General features: G+C 41.7%; 2 protein-coding genes across 3 annotated transcripts in view; both read left to right on the top strand.

Moving 5' to 3' along the window:
• The first annotated feature begins 261 nt into the window (after positions 1-261).
• Positions 262-8,521, top strand: ppm1da (protein phosphatase, Mg2+/Mn2+ dependent, 1Da). The gene is made up of 6 exons (XM_082504123.1): positions 262-1,312; positions 2,201-2,429; positions 5,353-5,477; positions 5,727-5,908; positions 6,061-6,285; positions 6,373-8,521. The coding sequence occupies exons 1-6, from the start codon at positions 787-789 to the stop codon at positions 6,757-6,759; spliced, it is 1,674 nt and encodes a 557-aa protein (XP_082360249.1). The 5' UTR covers positions 262-786; the 3' UTR covers positions 6,760-8,521.
• Positions 8,522-14,124: 5,603 nt separating this feature from the next.
• Positions 14,125-20,146, top strand: part of brip1 (BRCA1 interacting helicase 1) — a 43,124-nt gene continuing 37,102 nt past the window's right edge. For both annotated transcript variants that reach the window (XM_082502713.1, XM_082502712.1), the window contains exons 1-5: positions 14,125-14,413; positions 14,743-14,841; positions 15,614-15,725; positions 17,908-18,102; positions 19,972-20,114. In XM_082502713.1, coding sequence (XP_082358839.1) covers positions 14,749-14,841; positions 15,614-15,725; positions 17,908-18,102; positions 19,972-20,114 — 543 coding nt within the window. In that variant the 5' untranslated portion in view covers positions 14,125-14,413; positions 14,743-14,748. The remainder of the gene's footprint in view (positions 14,414-14,742; positions 14,842-15,613; positions 15,726-17,907; positions 18,103-19,971; positions 20,115-20,146) is intronic.

Genomic DNA, 20,146 nt, shown 5'->3' with positions numbered 1-20,146 from the left:
AAACTGAGCTCACGGCCCACTATTCAGACATCACTACTGATTATAATATTTGGGGAAACCTGCAGTCAGCTGACAGTTGGATGAGTGACGACACGTTTTTTCCACGCTACTTCCAGATGAAAATTATCAGCGTTTTGGAACTTTCTTATCTGGATGATTGAGCATGCATCAATATACTAGTTGATTACAATTACTGACAGTCTGGTATAATATTTAACTTTGTTTAGAAATGTGCAATACCTGTCTGTGTTGCTGAGGATCACGGCGACAACAGCAAAAGTGTCGAGTAGGTGTCACTGTAGAGAAGTGTGTCTGTTTGGAAACCTCTGCTTTGACAAAGCCTCGCGTTCCCCAGCACTGACTTGCCTGCAGACTAGACCTGACCTGCGGTGACCAACTGGAAAATTGCATGTGTACCACCAAGAGTGACAGAATTAGGATTTCATTTGGTTTCATACGCTTGCAGATTGGAAACGCGGTTTCTTTTTGATGACCACCTTATATTGACGTGACCACCCCATTAAAGTCAATATTTTTGCTCTTAAGTCGCGGTTTGGCTCGGAGCAAGACCTCTAGAGGGCAACAGCACTCCGGTGACAGCTGCACTTGCTTTGCCACGTCTACGTACAAGAAGAAGGGAAATTCTGACGTCAACACGCTCGAGCATGCCTACTACACTCCACATAAACAAAGGCAGGACGCGGCTCTGCGATAATTTGTACTGTCTTTCTATTCTATATACTAACAATATTAAATAAAATTGGAGCGGGCCTCAACTTTGGAGCCATGGAAAACGCATTACTGATGCGAGTGAGTGTTTTTACCGATCAAGGAGGCAGGAAATACATGGAAGATGTGACCGAGGTCATAGTAGAGCCTGAGCCGGGAGAAAATGAGCCGACGACGGGTGACCCAGAGGAGAACATTCGGAGAGACTACACGTTCAATTCTCTGGCTGGGGACACTTATCCCGACCGGGCCGATAAAACCGTGGAGTCCCCGCAGGTTTTAAACGCATCCAGTGAACTCGTACAAACAGAAGACGAGGGTATATCGGTAGAAACGCCGTCACCAGGAGATCTAAGCACGCCGCAAGTTCAGCCGAACACCCCGACTTGTTCCCGCCGTTCCGTAGCATTCTTCGCCGTTTTTGATGGTCACGGGGGTCGCGAGGCTGCGCAGTTTGCGCGAGACTATCTTTGGGAGTTCATGAAGAAACAGCGGGGATTCTGGTCAGACTGTGACCGGGAGGTCTGCTCTGCCATACGCAAAGGGTTTGTAGCATGCCACCATGCTATGTGGAAGAAACTGCGTAAGTTTACTAAAACTATTAAGTTGTGACACGTAAAAGCTGTTACTACTTTGTGCTTCTCTGTGTTTAAGTAACGTGAACTTAACGCCAAACCTCAAAATCAGACTATATTATCTGGCCTACACCCAGCTGAGTGTTGACCGACCGTAGCTCATTGCTAGCTCTATGAAAGCCGGATTTACTAGAATGTTCCACGGGCTCAGTAGAGCCTTAAAAAGAAAGATCTCGACCAGAGAGCTAGGTAATTGCCAGATACCCCAGCAAATTCCTCGCCATTGTGCCCAGGCTCTGTTTGTTTGTTTGTTCAATTAAGATCAAGTTATAAGTAAATGTTGGAATTAGCGGAGCTAACGAAGTTAGCTGTAGCCGCCCGGTATTCGCCAAACAAAGCCCGTCACAGCAGACACCGAACAGTTCAGAAGTATGTTCACAATCTAATGTATAATGGAAACCCACAAAGTGTTATGGTCTCACTGGCCTCAATCTAGTGTGTCGTTACAGAGACGTAGTTATTACCCTTTTTAACGCCTCATCGATTCTATTTAGTCTGTGTATGCCTTGGACCACGGCAGTGTGTTCAGGTGTCTGGTTGGATATGTTCGGACTTGTCAGCTGTTTCCAGCTGGTCACAGATTATATGTACACACACAAAGTGCTTGTGCAGCGCATGTGTGACTTTGCTTATAAAACTACCTCCTGGACGAATAAAAACCGACCTTGAGGTCACATACATCTCTTTTAGCGTGGTAAACAAAAACAGATCAGTGCACATTGATATGTAAGAAGCCAGTATGTTCTACCTGTCTGTTCGGTGTACCTCACAACACTGTGCAGTAATGTTTTATAAACAATAAGCTTGTGTTCATTTTCTGCCTTCTGTATTTTCAGCTGAATGGCCAAAGACACTTACAGGCCTTCCTAGTACATCAGGTACCACAGCCAGTGTAGTGGTGCTCAGAGGAAACCGCATGTATGTGGCCCATGTTGGGGACTCTGCGGTGGTTCTAGGTGTCCAGGAGGACCCTTCAGTCCCATTCATCAGAGCTGTGGAAGTCACGCAGGACCATAAACCAGAACTTCCCAAAGAGAGGGAGCGTATTGAAGGTCTAGGAGGAAGGTAAGCAGGGCCCAGCCCAACATTTTGTCACCCCCACCCCCCAACTGACCCCATAGTTTTATAGATCCCTTGTAAATGTTTACTGTCCTATCTGTCCTACTGTCCTATGGGGTAAATACAAATTTTCATTACTCTATATATTGCTGTTTTATTTTATCTATAATAGTGTAACATAAGTTATTTGTAAATGTTATTAAAAGTCTAAACCTGCAAATAACTATTAATTGAGCTTTAAGAGAAATACAGTATAGAGATTGAAAATGTGACGTCATTCAGGGGTAAAACCGCAAAGGATTCTGGGAACTCGTGGCAAGAGGTACTATAGCGCACGCAGGCTTTCAATTGAAATCAGTCACACAGCGATAAAAAGAAACACAAAAAATGTCAAGAAGCTGTTGTATTATTAACTGCAATAGCCGGTCGCATGACAGCCACGGGAAGCCGACGGGTAAAGAGATCGGTTGTTATCGGATTACGTCGTTGAAGAGAAATTGTTCAAGCCATGTTTCCGAAGTAACAAAGAGGTGACGGATGGACTGGATTGCAGCCATTCAAAGAGCAAATACAACGTCCCAGAACCCTCCAGCTCACATGTTAGTCTGCTCCAAACATTTCCACAAAGGTCAGTGTTTTGTAGCAGTTAATACGTCATTTTTCATAACATAATTGGTGATATAGGTTACAAGCAAGTCTGGCGCTGAACAGAAATTGTCGCGCTATGCTCCTTTGTTTATTGTGCATAAACAGTGAATTGTCCTGACACAATATTGCGTTTCGCTTCTGTTATTACCATGGTACATTGACAAAAACATATACTTTTCCACAGGGTAAAACAGTTTTTTTGTATCACTAATAGCCCAGTACGATTACAGCATACAATATTATTGTCACTTACCAGTCTCGACAATTTGTGAGACTGGTAAACTTATGATATGTACGATGGTCTTTTGTTCTACACGGTGCATTTCAAGGTCCTGTACCCATCCGTCGGTAAACTGTACCTGGGCTCGTTGCAGTGACCTGAAGTTACTAAACTTCATGAGTGTATCCGCTCACTCCAAGAAGCGTATAATTATAAATATGAGCGTGGTGAAAGTTGGGCAGCACGCTAACGTCTTTTGTCCACTCTGTGTGCTCGTAAGGGTCTGACCCTTTCACTCCTTTGATTTTTTCCTCGTATCTTTTCTTTGACTTTTCATCAAGTCTGTCTTTGTACGGTCCGGCATTGTTCTCCTTCGTTTTGTACATTCCTTTTTTGGGGGGCAAAGAAAAACCAAGAAGGTATTGGAACCGGAGAATGAACGTTTTGCGGTGCTGCAAATGCTTGCATTTGATGCGGTACTTGGATTGTTTTGCCACGAGTTCCCAGCATGCAATGCGCAAAAGCCACGTGGTCTGCCAATCTCTATAGTACACCCCATGCCCCCCCTTTAGACCCGACCCTGCATGCTGCAGATTGAAAAGGGCTGTCCACCTGCAGCAGAGTTTATCAGAAATCTGCCCAATTTAAAGATCGTTGTAAACTAAACAAAGAAGTTCATCTGCACACAGACGGCTTTCATTTGAACTTTTAATCAAACAGCATTGTTTTGAGCCACAGCTGCTTTTGAGGCCAGCTGTGGTTGCCAGAGCAGGTTATCTACCAGTCAGAAGGTTTCAGAATCAGTCTTCCTGCAGCTACTCCAGTCTGCATGTTGAAGTATCTTTGGGGAAGATACTGAACCCTGATTTGCTCCTGATGCAGCCATCAGAGTGTGAGTGTGTGCACAAATGTTATAAACGGTTCTTAGCATAGAAAAAAGTGCTTATATATGAACGGATGCATGTGAGGCTAGTAAAAAGCACTTTGAGTGCTCATTTAGTATATAAAAAAATACTATAAAAGTACCAGTCCATTTCCCATTTACTGTGTTTGTCACTGTTTCTGCTTTTCTTCATATTTAAGCTTTCTGATTAGGGCCCTAACATGTTTTCATGAACAACAACAGTCTCTAAGTTAAAAAGTAAAACTGAGTTGATTAGCTCTGAAAACATTCCACTCTGAGTATCTTTACTCTGAGTTAATTGCATACGTGAACAGGGAAAGAAAGCCATCATCAACAGAGCCCCGACACAACGAATTACCATGGGAACGGGTAAATAAGAAGCAGTGTCCCGATTTTATTACCGTGCACAAAGAAATATGAACACGTGTCACTGATTACCACGACATTCATCTTAAAAAAAACAGGACGGAAGAAAAAAATCCTTTCAGTCTTGCTCCAGTCTGTCTTCATCATAGGTTGAATAAAAGTTTGTTTTAAATATCATCTTTAATACTGTCTTTCATTGTCATTTACCTAAATAGATTTTTCAGTTAGAATCTGAAATCTTGATTTTTAAATGTGATTATTAAACTTTAATGTAACAGGGACAGAAACTGAAGATAAACTCTGAACAAACAGACAAAACAATTTACAGATCCACCCCCAAGTCCATCGCTTGTTAATTTAAAAGAAATGTTGCTACAGTTTATGCCAATTTTTAATAATTCTTCAGTAAAACTTTAATGTGCTGATAGAATGTAACAACCTTTTTTTGTTTGATCAAGAGAGAATTGTATTATTTCTGACATTGCTAGATAAATATGCTGCTCTAAATGTTCCTGTTTTGGAGGTTGTCTCATTGCTTGCCTGACCAGATTAATATCCTTTAACTATACCTGACTGGACTTGCTATACTCAAACCCAGCCTTGAAGCCACACACTACTGGACTATTAGTGCAGGTCAAAAATGTACGTCTGTCTTTAAAAGGCTGTGTGTTTGTGATGTGTATGACTGTTTTTGTTGGGTGTATTGAATCGATTGGCACCTGTGTGTAATTCTTGTTGCTGTAGTCTGACTCTTCTAAATGGCAGCTTCTCTCTCCTCTCTGTATGAACAGCGTGATCAAGAAGTCTGGGGTGAATCGGGTGGTGTGGAAGAGGCCAAGACTCAGCCACAATGGTCCAGTCCGTCGTAGTACTGTGATCGACCAGATACCATTCTTGGCAGTAGCTCGAGCTTTAGGTAGGAGCATTAACTTACTGTAATCCCAGTGAAGAAGCTGTGAGGATGACTAGAATAATACAAAACAGAGTACCAGAACCATGATTTTATTTTCACTAGCAATTGGGCACAAAGTCTGCGCTCTGTAGAGCTTCTGTTCAAATAGGCTACTTCTAAGTTCAAGAAAAAGGGTAGTGATGGTTAGACTCAGAGTCACACAGCATGTGTGGCTCGTAGTTCCTTCATTAAAGTTTTCCTTTTCTGCCACAGGCGATCTATGGAGTTACGACTTCTACAGTGGAGAGTTTGTAGTTTCTCCAGAGCCTGACACTAGTGTGGTGGTTCTTGACCCTAAAAAACATCGCTACATCATCCTGGGCAGCGATGGTCTGTGGAATATGGTTCCTCCTCAAGAGGCCATCTCCATGTGTCAGAATAATGACGAGGAAATGGTGAGTGGTTATGCTTTAGCTGCTATCAGTATAGATGGTTGCCCTGTTCCTGCATGTGTGGGTTGATGTCTCTTATAGCCCATAAGTAAAAAGTAATGTCCACCTCATATCAGCCGTGTTAGTCGGTGTACTAACAGCATTTACTGCTGCAGGCACCATGTGGGGTCTCAAGTGCCAGGCAGCTGGTCAGTCATGCTTTGCTGCGGTGGCGCCAGCGGATGTTGCGTGCAGACAATACAAGCGCCATAGTAATTGCCCTGCAAGAGCCTGGGACCTGCCAGGACACCCTGCACCATGAGGAAGTGCTGCTAGACCTAGCCAAGGTGTCTCAGTGTCCCCCCACCTCCATATCTCGCGCAGACACTCCTCTTGTTCAGGTGAGGAACAATAGATCCCTGGTTTAAGGTGTGGTATGCACATATAAGTGCTGGACTTGACTGTTATTCCATTGTCTTCTTCTACAGCGACTTCCAGAGGAGGACTCTCCCGCGGCCACATGTGAGCTCTTCTCTGCGTTGGAGCGACGAGATGGGCTATCGGGAAGCAACAGCTTTTATCACATGGATCTATCTGACCCCTTTGCTCTGACTCCGCTGTGTTCAAACGGCAGCCCCGAGCTGCCCGCCCTGTCCAGTGCAACGGACAGGACAGCTGGCAGCAGGACACCCACCAGAAAAAGAACTATTGACGTGTCATCAAGCCCATCGGGCCTGCTGGCAAAGAAAGCCCGGCGCAGGACTGCCGAAAGACCGCCACTGGTGCAACACAACGCAGAGAAGAAACAGAAAGACACCAATAATGTCTCCTCCATTCTCCAGCAGCATAAAAGTACCACAGTATGTGTGTGCTAAAACACACACACACACCTGCTCCCTCCCACTGTCACCGTCATTTGCAGTGGTGCTTCTGTTCCATAAGTTTGCAGCTTCTTCCTGCATATTGTTACGACTCTAAGCAACTGTCCTACGGAGGGAAGACTCACTGCTCACCACTCAAACAGTCGACATTTATAAAAAGTTTGTTTTGGATGAATTTTGTGTCTTTGTTTTTAAATTCCTTCCTGAAATGCTGATGAAATGTGTCTTATGTCACCTCAGTTTCTAGTAACAATTGTAAGCATTAAATAATGTTGCTGGTGTAAAATCTTATGCATTTTATAGCAAGTATTGAAAAGTAAGTTGAATTGTTCATTTAGAACAAATATATATATTTTTCTACTTTCTTTTATTGTATGATGATCTTAGAGTAATATTCCTTTTAGATGTGCTTCACCTTTTCTTTCTTCTCCAACTCATCACTCTGTCAACAAAATTGTGTGCGCACTCTGTGTTAAACATATTTATGTATTATTATCAGTTTATTTAATCACTGGAGACTTACCTTGAATATAAACTGAAGGTGCTGCTACCATCACAGACCAGTAAGCTACTACATTGTGTGTGTTGCTATATAAATACATGTAATGTTTGCAAGTATCATGTTTTCTCATTTGCCATAATGCACCCCCACCCTGTGAGGTTTCTAATAGTTGTTAATTGCACAGTGCATCTTAAGGGATAGGTGCATCCCCTCGATTATGTTTTTAATGTTTGTTGTTTGGTGTCTTCACTTCCCTGAGCCTGCTTCCTACACCTGGTATAAGTTCTCAGAAAAAGCTTTTTGGCAGCCCTTTGCTTCTGTACATGTGTCTATAATAGTGAACTTCTCTCTGTGTGAACACCCTGGTGGCCCTAAAGGAAATCTTCTTCAATTGTGAGGCACTGCAAACAATGTTTACAAGTAACATTTACTGAGCTATTTCATGCTGCCAGCCTTTCACTGTGCACGAACCTTCCCCTGCAGAGAAGAAACTGTCATGCTCCCCCAGTTCATCCTGCCACTTCGTTTTATCTCATTTGCAACACAACATCACCACCTGCACCACCTGTTTCTTTAATACTCGCCTTCCTACGAGCTGTTGTCCCACCATGCTGCAGCGCAAGTTGTATAGTTACCAATGTATGCACAAGGCTCATCTGTGATTAAATACACTCTGCATGGATGGACTTTAAGAGAACTGTTTTGCACTATTATGGTGACGTTCATTGTCTCTAGGAGTGAGTTGCTTTTAACAAACAATGCAGCTAGTCTGAAATTGAGGATGTCAAATAATAAAATCGTTTTAGAATAGATCACTCACTGAGCTTAGTATAGTTAGGAAAACATGACAGAGCCCTGTATGATTCAGATTTTTCCTGCGAGAGAGTAACGACCATTACACAGGAAAGAAAAACTTCTCAGTCTTTGTTACGTGATGTGTTTCCACTGAGCTAAGTGCAATTTCTAACAGGAATTTGTAGCATTGTGGGTTATTTAAATTATACAGTGATGATTCATGTTTGACATACTCTGTAAATGCAGTCTGTTGCTTGGCTTGGAATTCCTCAATTATGATTTTTTTATATATATTTGAGAATTCTGTTCCTCTTTTTGTTTGCTTATTAATCGAAGTACTCACCTCCCTGATTCGGATAGCTGTGCTAACACCAAGTGCATGTGTACAATGTAAATGTGAAAAACACTTATCTGGAAATGAACCTATTTAAATAAAATAAATTCTCTGAAGTAACTTAATTACAACGCTTTGAAAATATTTAGTAATTAAAAAAATCATTATGCAAACAAACAAAAAAACATTTGCCATTGCATATGTCCCACTGGTTGAACGTCAGAAGAGAAAGAGGAATTCTGGAGTAAGGCTGTGTAGGTTCTCAGTCATGGTAATCTAAGGAGATTGAATAGAAAAGACTTTCTCGAGTCTTCAAGGCGTCTTCAGGAAACTCAAAGGAGTCCAGTCGCTTTTCTATTCAAGCTCCTTAAAGTTCTGGAGTGAGTTAGATGAAGTGGTAGAGAGTATCCCCAGAACATGTTCAGGATGTTCTTCAGTATGTTATTGTCGTTTTCCTTGTTTTTGACTGCACCAGAAGAAAGCTAGAGACAGTCCAAAGTCTGTGGGTGACCATGAAATCTGGAGGAGTGTGACACACTGACCAAAGAAGAATGGGTGGGATTGTTCAGGAGGCTTGTGTGAGACTTGTTGAAAAAAATAGCAAAACACTGCAGACTGTTGTCCTGCAAAAAAAGATACACAACCGCTCGTTAGCATAAGGGGGGCTAATAAGTTTGACCTTGGTTTTTTTTGTTTTTGTGAAATTATTTTGTTTCTGTGTGCAAAGTTAAATAATGTAAGCATCCAAAATAAAACTAAAATGTTTGGAAAAGCTGTGGTAAAAATTCTTTGCTCTGTTTAACGGACAACAAGGGAAATAACAAAGATTTAATATGTTCATAGTCAGGCTAAGAACTCTGTCCTCATCTGTTGACTAGAATATATACATAGACTCAGTTTGTCGTTTGATAAATAGTGCTGCGGGTTGTAAAATGTTTTCAACGTGACAAGGCCAAAGCCTGCTAACTTCTTAGTGATCATGACTGACTATAACTGGTAGTTTCTTTTTCCCATCATAAAAAGGATTTGTTTGACAGCACTTTGACCAACAAAGTAAAGGTAAAAGAGAAGACAGAGAAGTGTTTATTTCAGAGCCCAACATCATTAGTTCAGTTGTACCTCAGTAAAACTGGATGTGTCACCAGTTTGTCAATGTTGACAAGTAGACCCAGTCTGTCACGCTCAGATGACAGGAAACTGGTTAGGATGTGCAGAAGCAACCCAGGAACCACGAACGCTCAAACATGTCAAGAACTGGAAACTACTGGAAAACCAGCATTGCTATCCACAGTGAAGCGAGTTTTACATGGCTATGGACTAGGACATTGCTGATCACGAGATGTTGTCTTGTTCCAAAATCAATCGTGCATGTGGGAAGCGGACATTTGCACGATAAGAGATATGCTAGGTTTTAACAACTGTACAGCAACTGTACCAACTGTCAAGCATAGTAGTGGTGGTGTCATGCTCTGGGGCTATCTTGCTGCCAGTGGTACATTGCACACCATGGACAGAATAATGAAGAAAAATACTTTAACTTCCCCTCAAATAAGACAGTTGAAACTTGGATACAATTAGGTGTTCCAACAAGATAAAACTCCCAAACACACATCAAAACCATATCATCACATTCAGAAAAAAGGTTAAACTCGAAATACTATTTTGAGTTGTTGCTTCAAGGCAAACAACCTTCACGGCTCCTATACCTTCTATAAAATGCCTTGTGTAGATGAGTTTGTGGTTCAACACACATCCTCTTTTTTGTACAAGGGTGTTACCATCAGTGTCCTTGCATCTTCCCATTGTCAGCCATTTCATTTTGTACAAATCTCTCCAACTCTTCCAGGGTTTTGTGGTTTTTCCTTCTGAACAGTTCCAACTTTCTGCACCACCTCTTCAATGTCATTATATTTATCACCACACTGTGTTGATGCGCTAAAAGAGAAATCATTTCCTTTGACTAAAACCGATTATGAAGTACAATTTCACCATCTCATCTACACAAGGCATTTTGTAGAAGGCTTTAATTTCCACATTTGAATTTTATTCTGAAACTATTATTTGGACTTTACTCTGAAAATATTTTTCAGCTTATATCTCAAAATAGTATTTCAACCTTAGTATTGAAATTTGATCATTTATACTAGGGGTGCAACGATACACAAAATTCACGGTTCGGTTCGATACTTTGGTGTCACGGTTCGATATTTTTTCGATACAAAAAAAATGTTCATGCCTTTTTAATTTGTCATTTATTAAAATTATAAATATATATTTTAACTCAAAAGTACAGTTTTTAAATTTAATGTTGCTGAAACAAAAGTAATTAAAAAAATAAATATATCTCAGGGCTCTCAAAATTTCAAAATCCCTGGTAGCCCTTCGGGCAGGGACTCTTCAGTTTTTGGTAGCCCAAAATAAATGTAAGTAGCCCGAATAAAAAATAGAGCAATTTTTTGATTGATGTTTTGTTTCCTTTACAATATTATACATTAATGTATAATATTGTAAAGGAAACAAAACATTAATCAAAAAATTGTTGAAACACAAATTACAACATTGTATAAAAATTACAATCATCAACTCAAATACTTGGTTCTAATTGAACAGAAATTTCTATGAACTTGTAAGAACTGTGTAGGACATGAATCAGTCTGTGTCAGATCCTGAATTTGAAATTTCCACTGAAGTCACGGGTAAGAGACAAGTGGAACCAAGATCGAGGCCGTTTGCTTTTTGAAGTTTGCAAAGACTGCTACATTGTGCCAGTGGTAGTTCACTCTTTGCAACATAGTACGCTGTTCTAAACAGATTTTTCAGGTTTATTTTTAGTATGTTATTTGCAGTTGGTGTTTGTTCTGGGAAAGATATTGCAGACTGAGCAATAATGCATTTCTTGCATTTCTCATGGGTTCTAATGGGGGCCTTTCTTAAAATGACTGGTCCCAGTAACAAAGGCGCTTGTCGACTCAGAAATCGAGAGAAAACCAACAACACACCCGGCAGAACATTATGTTATTTACACGGGTGCACATAAGTGGTCCGCATGTGCGCATTCGCTGTCAAAATAAAAGACGCGCACCAGATAAGAAGTTGCAACGCGCGTTTGCATCCATATAAAAAGCACTGTTGTTGTCCGCTAGAGTGGGATTTTCACGGCACATTCCACACCACATCTCTGTGCGTTCATCATTTGTTTGAAGCCAGCTCACCTCCTGCAACCACTTTTCCGAGAATACGTGCTTCTTTTGTGGTTCGGACTCCTTCTGACATTTCTTTGGAGGTGGAGGAACACCAAAGTAATTGCTTAAAGGAGCTTCTTCGACATCTTTAAGAGTTTTAAACAAATGTCTGTCCTCCTCCAGAAAATCTTATGTATGCAAACACGCGTTGCAACTTCATATCTTGTGCGCGTTTTTTTTGGGGTTTTTTGACAGCGAATGCGCACCTGCGGACCACTTATGTGCAGCCCTGGTTATATAGCTCGTCATATCGCAGCCACAGAAATTCTTTTGTCCATGAAACCATAAAGCTGCACTTTCTTTTTGCCTTATAGTCTGATTTGTCATAACTTCTCCGTTTTGTGGTAAGCTTTTCTTTGGCTGTCACTTCTTCACCCTGACCTGTCTTATTTGGCTCAGCAGAACTAAAATATATATCCTGCTGCTTTTACACACGCACTCACATAACGGTCAGCGATTCTCTGCGCGATCAACCTCTCACATGTTTAAGCTGCGGGAGATTTCACTTGTCATGTTTGCATAGTAAGCTAACGATTGATAAGACGATGTCAGAGGAATTGGTGCACAAATTATCATCACTCACAGATCAGTGCTGTCGCTCTCTATACACAGTTCGCACGATTGCAAAGTGAAAGCAAAAAACAAGCGCAAATTCAAACGCGATTTCAATATGTCACATATTGACAGTGGCTCACCGATGCCAATGACATAATTACCCAGCTACATTTCCGAAAGAATGCAAAAGCATTGACATATATTTTTGCTTCCTACAATAGCCCGACGGGCAGGGAAGAGATAGATTTTGGTAGCCCGACTGGAAAAATCGCTAGCCCCGGGACGTCGGGCTAGCGATTTTGCGAGCCCTGTATCTGATTGAGGAATCACTCATCTTTGGAAAAGAGAGTTTATTACAGAGAAATGGCTCTTTCCAAAATAAAAGCTATACTATCCGCTTCTTCTGGGCTATATTCTCAGCAGCATATTGTAGCGGGTCAGGGCTGTTCGGGGTTCTGTTTGTACAGTTATGTTTTGTTTATGTTGCCATAGTGACGGGTGACGCCCTCTCGCTGCAACGGTGTGTCCTTCCAGGGTCAGAGGGCGCCCTGTGTGTTGTTGTTGCTGTGCGTTACTGCGCTGAGCAGTTAGCTAGCTGCAGTGTTCTTCTGCAGATGTCAATAAACGGCTGTGCTCCCTGGCTAGCTCACGGGAAGCAAGACCAAACGATACCTCCGTCTCCTCCTTGTCTGAGCTCGCCACAATATTAAACATATCAGGTCCCCATAAGGAGAATCCTGTGCTAACGGCTGTCTAAATGACTCGGGTAAAGTTTGTAGCATGCGTGCTTGTTGTTTTTGTCTGCTTCCACTTGTCTTTGCACTAGGATGATGTCGGCGTAAATGTGCAGTCATATTCGTTGTGTTCCCACTAGTGCTGTCAGCGTTAATCTCGTTGAAATGACGTTAACGCCACAACACGGCAAATCTCCGTTAATGAGCTACCCCTGCGTGGGGCTAGACGGCCAACACGTTAACGAGCTAACTGTGCTAACACACTAGTTCCCACCCATGTAATTGAGCATTGCGTGGCACATCCAACATACTGTTTTACTTTAGTCCATGACGCGCTTACCTTTAGGGTCATACGTCACATGAAAACCAAAATAATTCCAAATGCCAGATCTGAATGAGGGTGGGGGAGGGTCAATTTGCGATGTTGCAAGGAGAGCTTAACTTCTGTCTCGCTAGCTTGCCCTGCGCTCTTCCTTCTGACGATGCTGTCTGTGTTGAACGCTCAGTGGATCTGCGCTCAACAGTGCAGCCTAGGCGGAGTAGTCGAACACAGATTCACTGAGCGCTCAACACAGACAGCATCGTCAGAAGGAAAGTTGATGAAATAAATTACAAATGTTGTATTGTTCGATACATATGCATACCGAACCGAAAGCACTGTATCGAACGGTTCAATATCGATACGAATATCGTTGCACCCCTAATTTATACCTATATTTATTAATGGGGCCCTGATGCTACTTTGTAAGAAAAAAAACTCTTAAAAACATGGAAACATTATCGAGTGAAATATTAGCCAACTTTATTCTATTCAATCAAAATGACAACAATAAATATTAAGTTGTGACTGCTGCTGGTTAGCATGCAATGTTTAAAAAAATAATAAATAAAATAAGTATGGTAAAAGAAATGTGGTAATGAAAGCTTAAATATGTCAAGAAGCTATCACTGATTATTGAATATTATATAATAGTTAGATATACATAGATTTAACTACATGTACTCCACTCTGGTATACAAGTTATTGCAGATCAATGCATTTATTGATCACTACTGAAATGCAGCACCGTCGGCCTCCTTTCACTTTTTCCAATTGCCCGCTAAACTTCCGGGAATAACAACGTGACTCTCCAGTCAACGGCGCTAATGTTTACTGACGTAATTTCCGGCGTTTTGTAGCCACATAAGTTGCAGTCACTGGTCAGCGCTAACTATTCATAATAAAAGCGTAAAATAGCGGGATGAATTTACATTATTGTACACACTATTGCACACGTATTTTTAACGTTGCCTAACTTCTGAGAATTGTATAAGTTAACATGTCAAAAGAATATAGAGCAAATGGGAGTTTAACGTACAACATGTTTCGTGATCTTTTCCAATACCAGTTTTATTTTGAAAGCTTTCGCGTGAAGTTTTAATGTGCAATGTAGTCGACTTCCTGTCCGGATCCTTAGCGTGATTTGTGAGAGCGGGAAGAATCACAGTAAGTAAAGAAGATGTAAACAGCTGTATATTTTGCTGTTTTGTTTACAAATATGCAAATATATGTCTTTAGTGACAGGCGTGACCAGTGTAACCATGGGATACTCTAGTAGTACAGTAATGGTGCAGCTCGTAGTATTAGCTCTTGCTTGGTATTCGAGCAAAAACGTTCAAGCTAACGCATCACTTTCTCCAGCTTTACCTATCTGGGTGACGTCTTCAGACAGAAGAAATAGTGTAACTACTGCAGGCTACTTCGCAGTGCGTTAGTTGTATGTTACTGTACCTTACACACCTAACTCGTGTTACTCTGAACTTTTGTCGGGACAGGCGAGCATGACTTCATCACCAGTGGAGTACACCATTGGAGGGGTGAAGATCCACTTCCCCTGCAAGGCTTACCCGTCCCAGCTGGCTATGATGAATTTAGTGAGTCGCATCCATCTGTGCTTGCTTGTGGAGTGACAGAGGCTGTGCCAGGCTACACGTGTCTTTCTTTCAATGTCTCTGGTCATGAAAAAACTCAAAACCACACTTAATGCTGATTAAATGACGCTCACCTCCTGATGCACTGCTTCACTACATTATTAAAATATTTTACCAAAAAAAACAACAGTCTGCTGTGATCTGACTCACTACTAGTACCGTTCATTATACATTATTATTTAGTAATGTGTTTTTTTTCTTGATTTTTTTTTTTTTAAGTTTGGATATCAAAACAATTTTTACAGGAAAACCACTTTATTATAAGCTAAATACACAACATGCAATCATAGCATAGTTTCTACTACGATCCTGCAAACCTCGCTGTTCCTTTGTCTGACTTATGCATGTATTTGCATTTTGAAAATGTAAGTTTGGGTCTTCTCCCTAAGTTCTTCATAAAGTTTGGTATGGTTGCACAGTCACATGTACCCTTTGCACAAAGCAAACAGACTGCTACACCTGCAAGCTTAATAACATGTTTCCCTTGAGATAGGCGAAGGGAGGTTTTCACCCATCCTAGACATACTCCTGTACAGTCCTCCAAGATCCTAATCTCACATTCACATTAGCTCGCAGGGAACGTGATAACTGGTTAAAACAAAAATCACCCTGAACATTATAATGTGGAGCATAAACCGTGGCTGTAGTCGACATTTCATTGTTTTTCACTTCAGCGTTGTATGTTTTAACTTAGCTCTTCTCTGTTGTTTTGTAGATTGTACGAGGTTTGAACACAGGGCAGTACTGTTTACTAGAGTCTCCAACTGGAAGTGGAAAGAGCTTGGCGTTGCTTTGTTCAGCCCTGGGTTGGCAGCATGCACAGTTTGGTAAGCCTGGTATGACTGAGTGCATGTACATGTAAAATTCAAGTTGGATGATATACTTGCACTTTATCTATACAATGAAATCTGCTTTTTCTGTCACATTTAAACTGCTCCAGTGGATACTCATAAAACTGTTTAGCTTAGCGTATGGACGAAGACTCCCTGTGAGTCTAAAACCAGGTCTTAAAGTTTTTCTGCTCTTAACTCTTTATGGTGCCAGAGCCGCTCATAGCTCTGGCTGTGAGTATAGAAGCCCCACCGATTTGGTGTTTATACAGTGGGGCAAAAAAGTATTTAGTCAGCCACCGATTGTGCAAGTTCCCCCACCTAAAATGATGACAGAGGTCAGTAATTTGCACCAGAGGTACACTTCAACTGTGAGAGACAGAATGTGAAAGAAAAATCCATGAATCCACATGGTAGGATTTGTAAAGAATTTATTCGTAAATCAGGGTGGAAAAAAAGTATTTGGTCACCTCAAACAAGGAAAATCTCTGGCTCTCACAGACCTGTAGCGTCTTCTGTAAGAAGCTTTTCTGTCCCCCACTCGTTACCTGTATGAATGGCACCTGTTTGAACTCATCATCTGTATAAAAGACACCTGTCCACAGCCTCAAACAGTCAGACTCCAAACTCCGCCATGGCCAAGACCAAAGAGCTTTCGAAGGACACCAGGAAAAGTATTGTAGACCTGCACCAGACTGGGAAGAGTGAATCTACAATAGGCAAGCAGCTTGGTGTGAAAAAATCAACTGTGGGAGCAATCATCAGAAAATGGAAGACATACAAGACCACTGATAATCTCCCTCGATCTGGGGCTCCACGCAAGATCTCATCCCGTGGGGTCAAAATGATCATGAGAACGGTGAGCAAAGATCCCAGAACCACACGGGGGGACCTGGTGAATGACCTGCAGAGAGCTGGGACCAAAGTAACAAAGGTCACCATCAGTAACACACTACAACGGCAGGGAATCAAATCCCGCAGTGCCAGACGTGTTCCGCTGCTGAAGCCAGTGCATGTCCAGGCCCGTCTGAAGTTTGCCAGAGAGCACATGGATGATACAGCAGAGGATTGGGAGAATGTCATGTGGTCAGATGAAACCAAAGTAGAACTTTTTGGTATAAACTCAACTCGTCGTGTTTGGAGGAAGAAGAATACTGAGTTGCATCCCAAGAACACCATACCTACTGTGAAGCATGGGGGTGGAAACATCATGCTATGGGGCTGTTTTTCTGCCAAGGGGACAGGACGACTGATCCGTGTTAAGGACAGAATGAATGGGGCCATGTATCGTGAGATTTTGAGCCAAAACCTCCTTCCATCAGTGAGAACTTTGAAGATGAAACGAGGCTGGGTCTTCCAACATGACAATGATCCAAAACACACCGCCCGGGCAACAAAGGAGTGGCTCCGTAAGAAGCATTTGAAAGTCCTGGAGTGGCCTAGCCAGTCTCCAGACCTCAACCCCATAGAAAATCTGTGGCGGGAGTTGAAAGTCCGTGTTGCTCGGCGACAGCCCCAAAACATCACTGCTCTCGAGAAGATCTGCATGGAGGAATGGGCCAAAATACCAGCTACTGTGTGTGCAAACCTGGTAAAGACCTATAGTAAACGTTTGACCTCTGTTATTGCCAACAAAGGTTATGTTACAAAGTATTGAGTTGTATTTTTGTTATTGACCAAATACTTATTTTCCACCCTGATTTACGAATAAATTCTTTACAAATCCTACCATGTGGATTCATGGATTTTTTTTTCACATTCTGTCTCTCACAGTTGAAGTGTACCTCTGGTGCAAATTACTGACCTCTGTCATCATTTTAAGTGGGGGAACTTGCACAATCGGTGGCTGACTAAATACTTTTTTGCCCCACTGTACCTCTTGTTTATGATTGGCAGCCTATTAAAACAATATTAGATTAAAGGTAATGATGAGGGAGCTAAAATGACTTATTTCAAACAATGGATTAAGATCAGTACGGATTATTTTAAATTATGATTCATGTGATAAAAATATTGAGCAAAATGGGTAAATTAAGACTTTAGTTTAACCACTGACTCATTTCTTTTGTTCTTACTGTTTTCTTGTAAGTATAATTTCATTTTTTCTTATACCCAAAAAACTAATAGCCACTCAGGGTCAATGTTACTGACAGTTCTCTGTTTCACTATCGGATTATAGCCAAACTGCAGGAAGGAGGAAGCACCGGTCCAGACAAGAGCCACAAGTCCGACTCCCCCACGTCTTGCAAGTGTGGGTGTCACAGCAAATCCAGCAGGAACAAGGCAACAGCAGCAGACAAACATGCTGTTGTGGACCTCACTGTGTCACCCTCTAAAGACACGGCTCAGCCGTCGACTTCAGCACAAGAACCCAGTAAGTAGACCTGGGTTTTAGTTGTGAAACATACAGTACCTGAACCTGTACTCCTGTTGTTACAATGGTACCTGCAGCCACTAGTCACTCGATTAACTCGTAGTTAGCTGTTGATCACCTGCAGTTTTATGTTACACAGTGCAGCGTTTGGTTTTTGTCCTTAAAAACGTTGCAGAACCCGGTCAGTGCTCTGTGTATGGCTTATTTGTGTCAGCACAGATACGGTTCACAGTTTTACTGGTGTTTATGTCCACTGCCACTATCTTTGATTGTTAAATTGGGGCTGGTTGGGCTGCTCTGACTTAAAGTCCGTCTTTAAGGGGCATTCGAGTAGAAATTCAGACGAGCAAATCTGAAATTCTGGCATTAGTAATGTTATTTCTGTGGGCAGAATAATTAAATAGGAGGGAGAGTGGGTATGTCTCTCCTTGCACGGACTATCCAATCAATCACAACAGTTCCAAGGATGACTGATATTTGAACATGTCCTTAATTAAATCACCCTTTCACTTACTGCCATTTAGGGCTGGGTGTCGCCACTGATTTCTAGGATCGATTCGGTTCGATCCACGATTTGATTTGATTTGAATCGGGAAAATTTTGCCTCAGACAGTCAGAAATATTATAATTCTGAGCATTTATCAGCACATCTCTATATTTTTATATCTATAAAAAGACAGCTGACACTTGTGAGACGTCATCAGAGGTGTGAGCATCACAGCAGATGCCTTTGTGTCAAAGTAACTGAGGATAAAACACAGAAGTGCAAAGTTATTTTATTACGACTTTCTTGTTGGAAGTCAGTTAAATTAAAAAAAGAAAAACTGGCCGACAGCGCTGTACATAACGGTAGACTGGTGCGTAACAAGCAAGCGAATAATGCAGAAAACAGAGATTTTTAGATGGGAAACTGTTCTCGAAGTACACAGAGAGACAGAGAGCTCTGCAGGAAGTGCGATTTTCACCGTGGTGGAAGCAAAACAGGAAAAGTCAGGGGGATGGTTGGAGAGACAAAACCTGCCACTCAGAATCTAACGCAAAAAAAGACGTAAACGCAATCAGACGCATCAGAATCTGTGAGCTGTCGGCTTTCAGCCCCGACGGCACGTCCACGGTCGGACACGCCGTCGGGAAAGCCGACACCTCATGATGCGTTGGCGGGTCCGCGCTTTGCGTTTGTCTTTGTGCAGAATCCCTGTGCCTGCTCTCACTTTAGCTGTTTGGTGTCTGTCGAAAGCTTGTGAGGTTTAACCTGAGATTCTGGCGTTTCAGGCTAAATAAATGTATATTTAAAAATCGATTCAGGATTTTAATGAATTGATATCACATTTCAAGCTAGAATCGATTTTAATCGGAAAATCGATACTCAAAACCCCCCCTGGGACCATTAGTCCAGATTTGTGTCTTAACTTTAGTTTTTATATGAAGTCATCTGGAAATGCAGCAGCAGAACATACAGAGAAAAACTACAACAACGACCAGCTAACCTCGGCATAACTTTCACTTTGGCATTAGAATGACAACGACTCACAGTTACAATGTTTTTGTTATATAGTCAGTCGACCCTGTGTATCCTCATTAGCTCGGTTATAAAGTAATACGTTCTTTAGAATCCTTTTGGTGGACTTAAAGGAAATTCACACATTTTTAACCAGGAGATTGGCGTCCGAATTACATCAATTTAATTTAGTTAAATTATTTAAGCTCTTAAAAACCAACACCAGTGTTTTGGAGCAACAGGTGCCTCCCAACAACGGCACAGTTGTTAAAGGACTCATCACAGAGGCTTGTGACACTTAAAGCATTTCATTAAACCAGTGTAAACTGTATATAAAACATCCATTTGCATGTGTTGTTTCTGTGTTTTAGTGCTTCTCCCAGAAGAAGGAGGAAGAAAACAGTCTCTAGCCTCTCGACTGTCAGAGAAGTTCCAGGCATCTCTCAGCTCCGACTGTGTGAAAGATGATGACTTCCAGCAAGACAGGAAACGCATCCGCACTGCAGAGAACACGGTAGGCACCGATGCCTGTTGTTCACTAACACC

This window comes from Aulonocara stuartgranti (genome assembly GCF_965226115.1).
Source record: "Aulonocara stuartgranti genome assembly, chromosome: 14".
NCBI classification, from domain to species: Eukaryota; Metazoa; Chordata; class Actinopteri; order Cichliformes; family Cichlidae; genus Aulonocara; species Aulonocara stuartgranti.
Note: the sequence above shows the minus strand (reverse complement) of the source record. Positions and strands in the feature narration are given on the sequence as shown.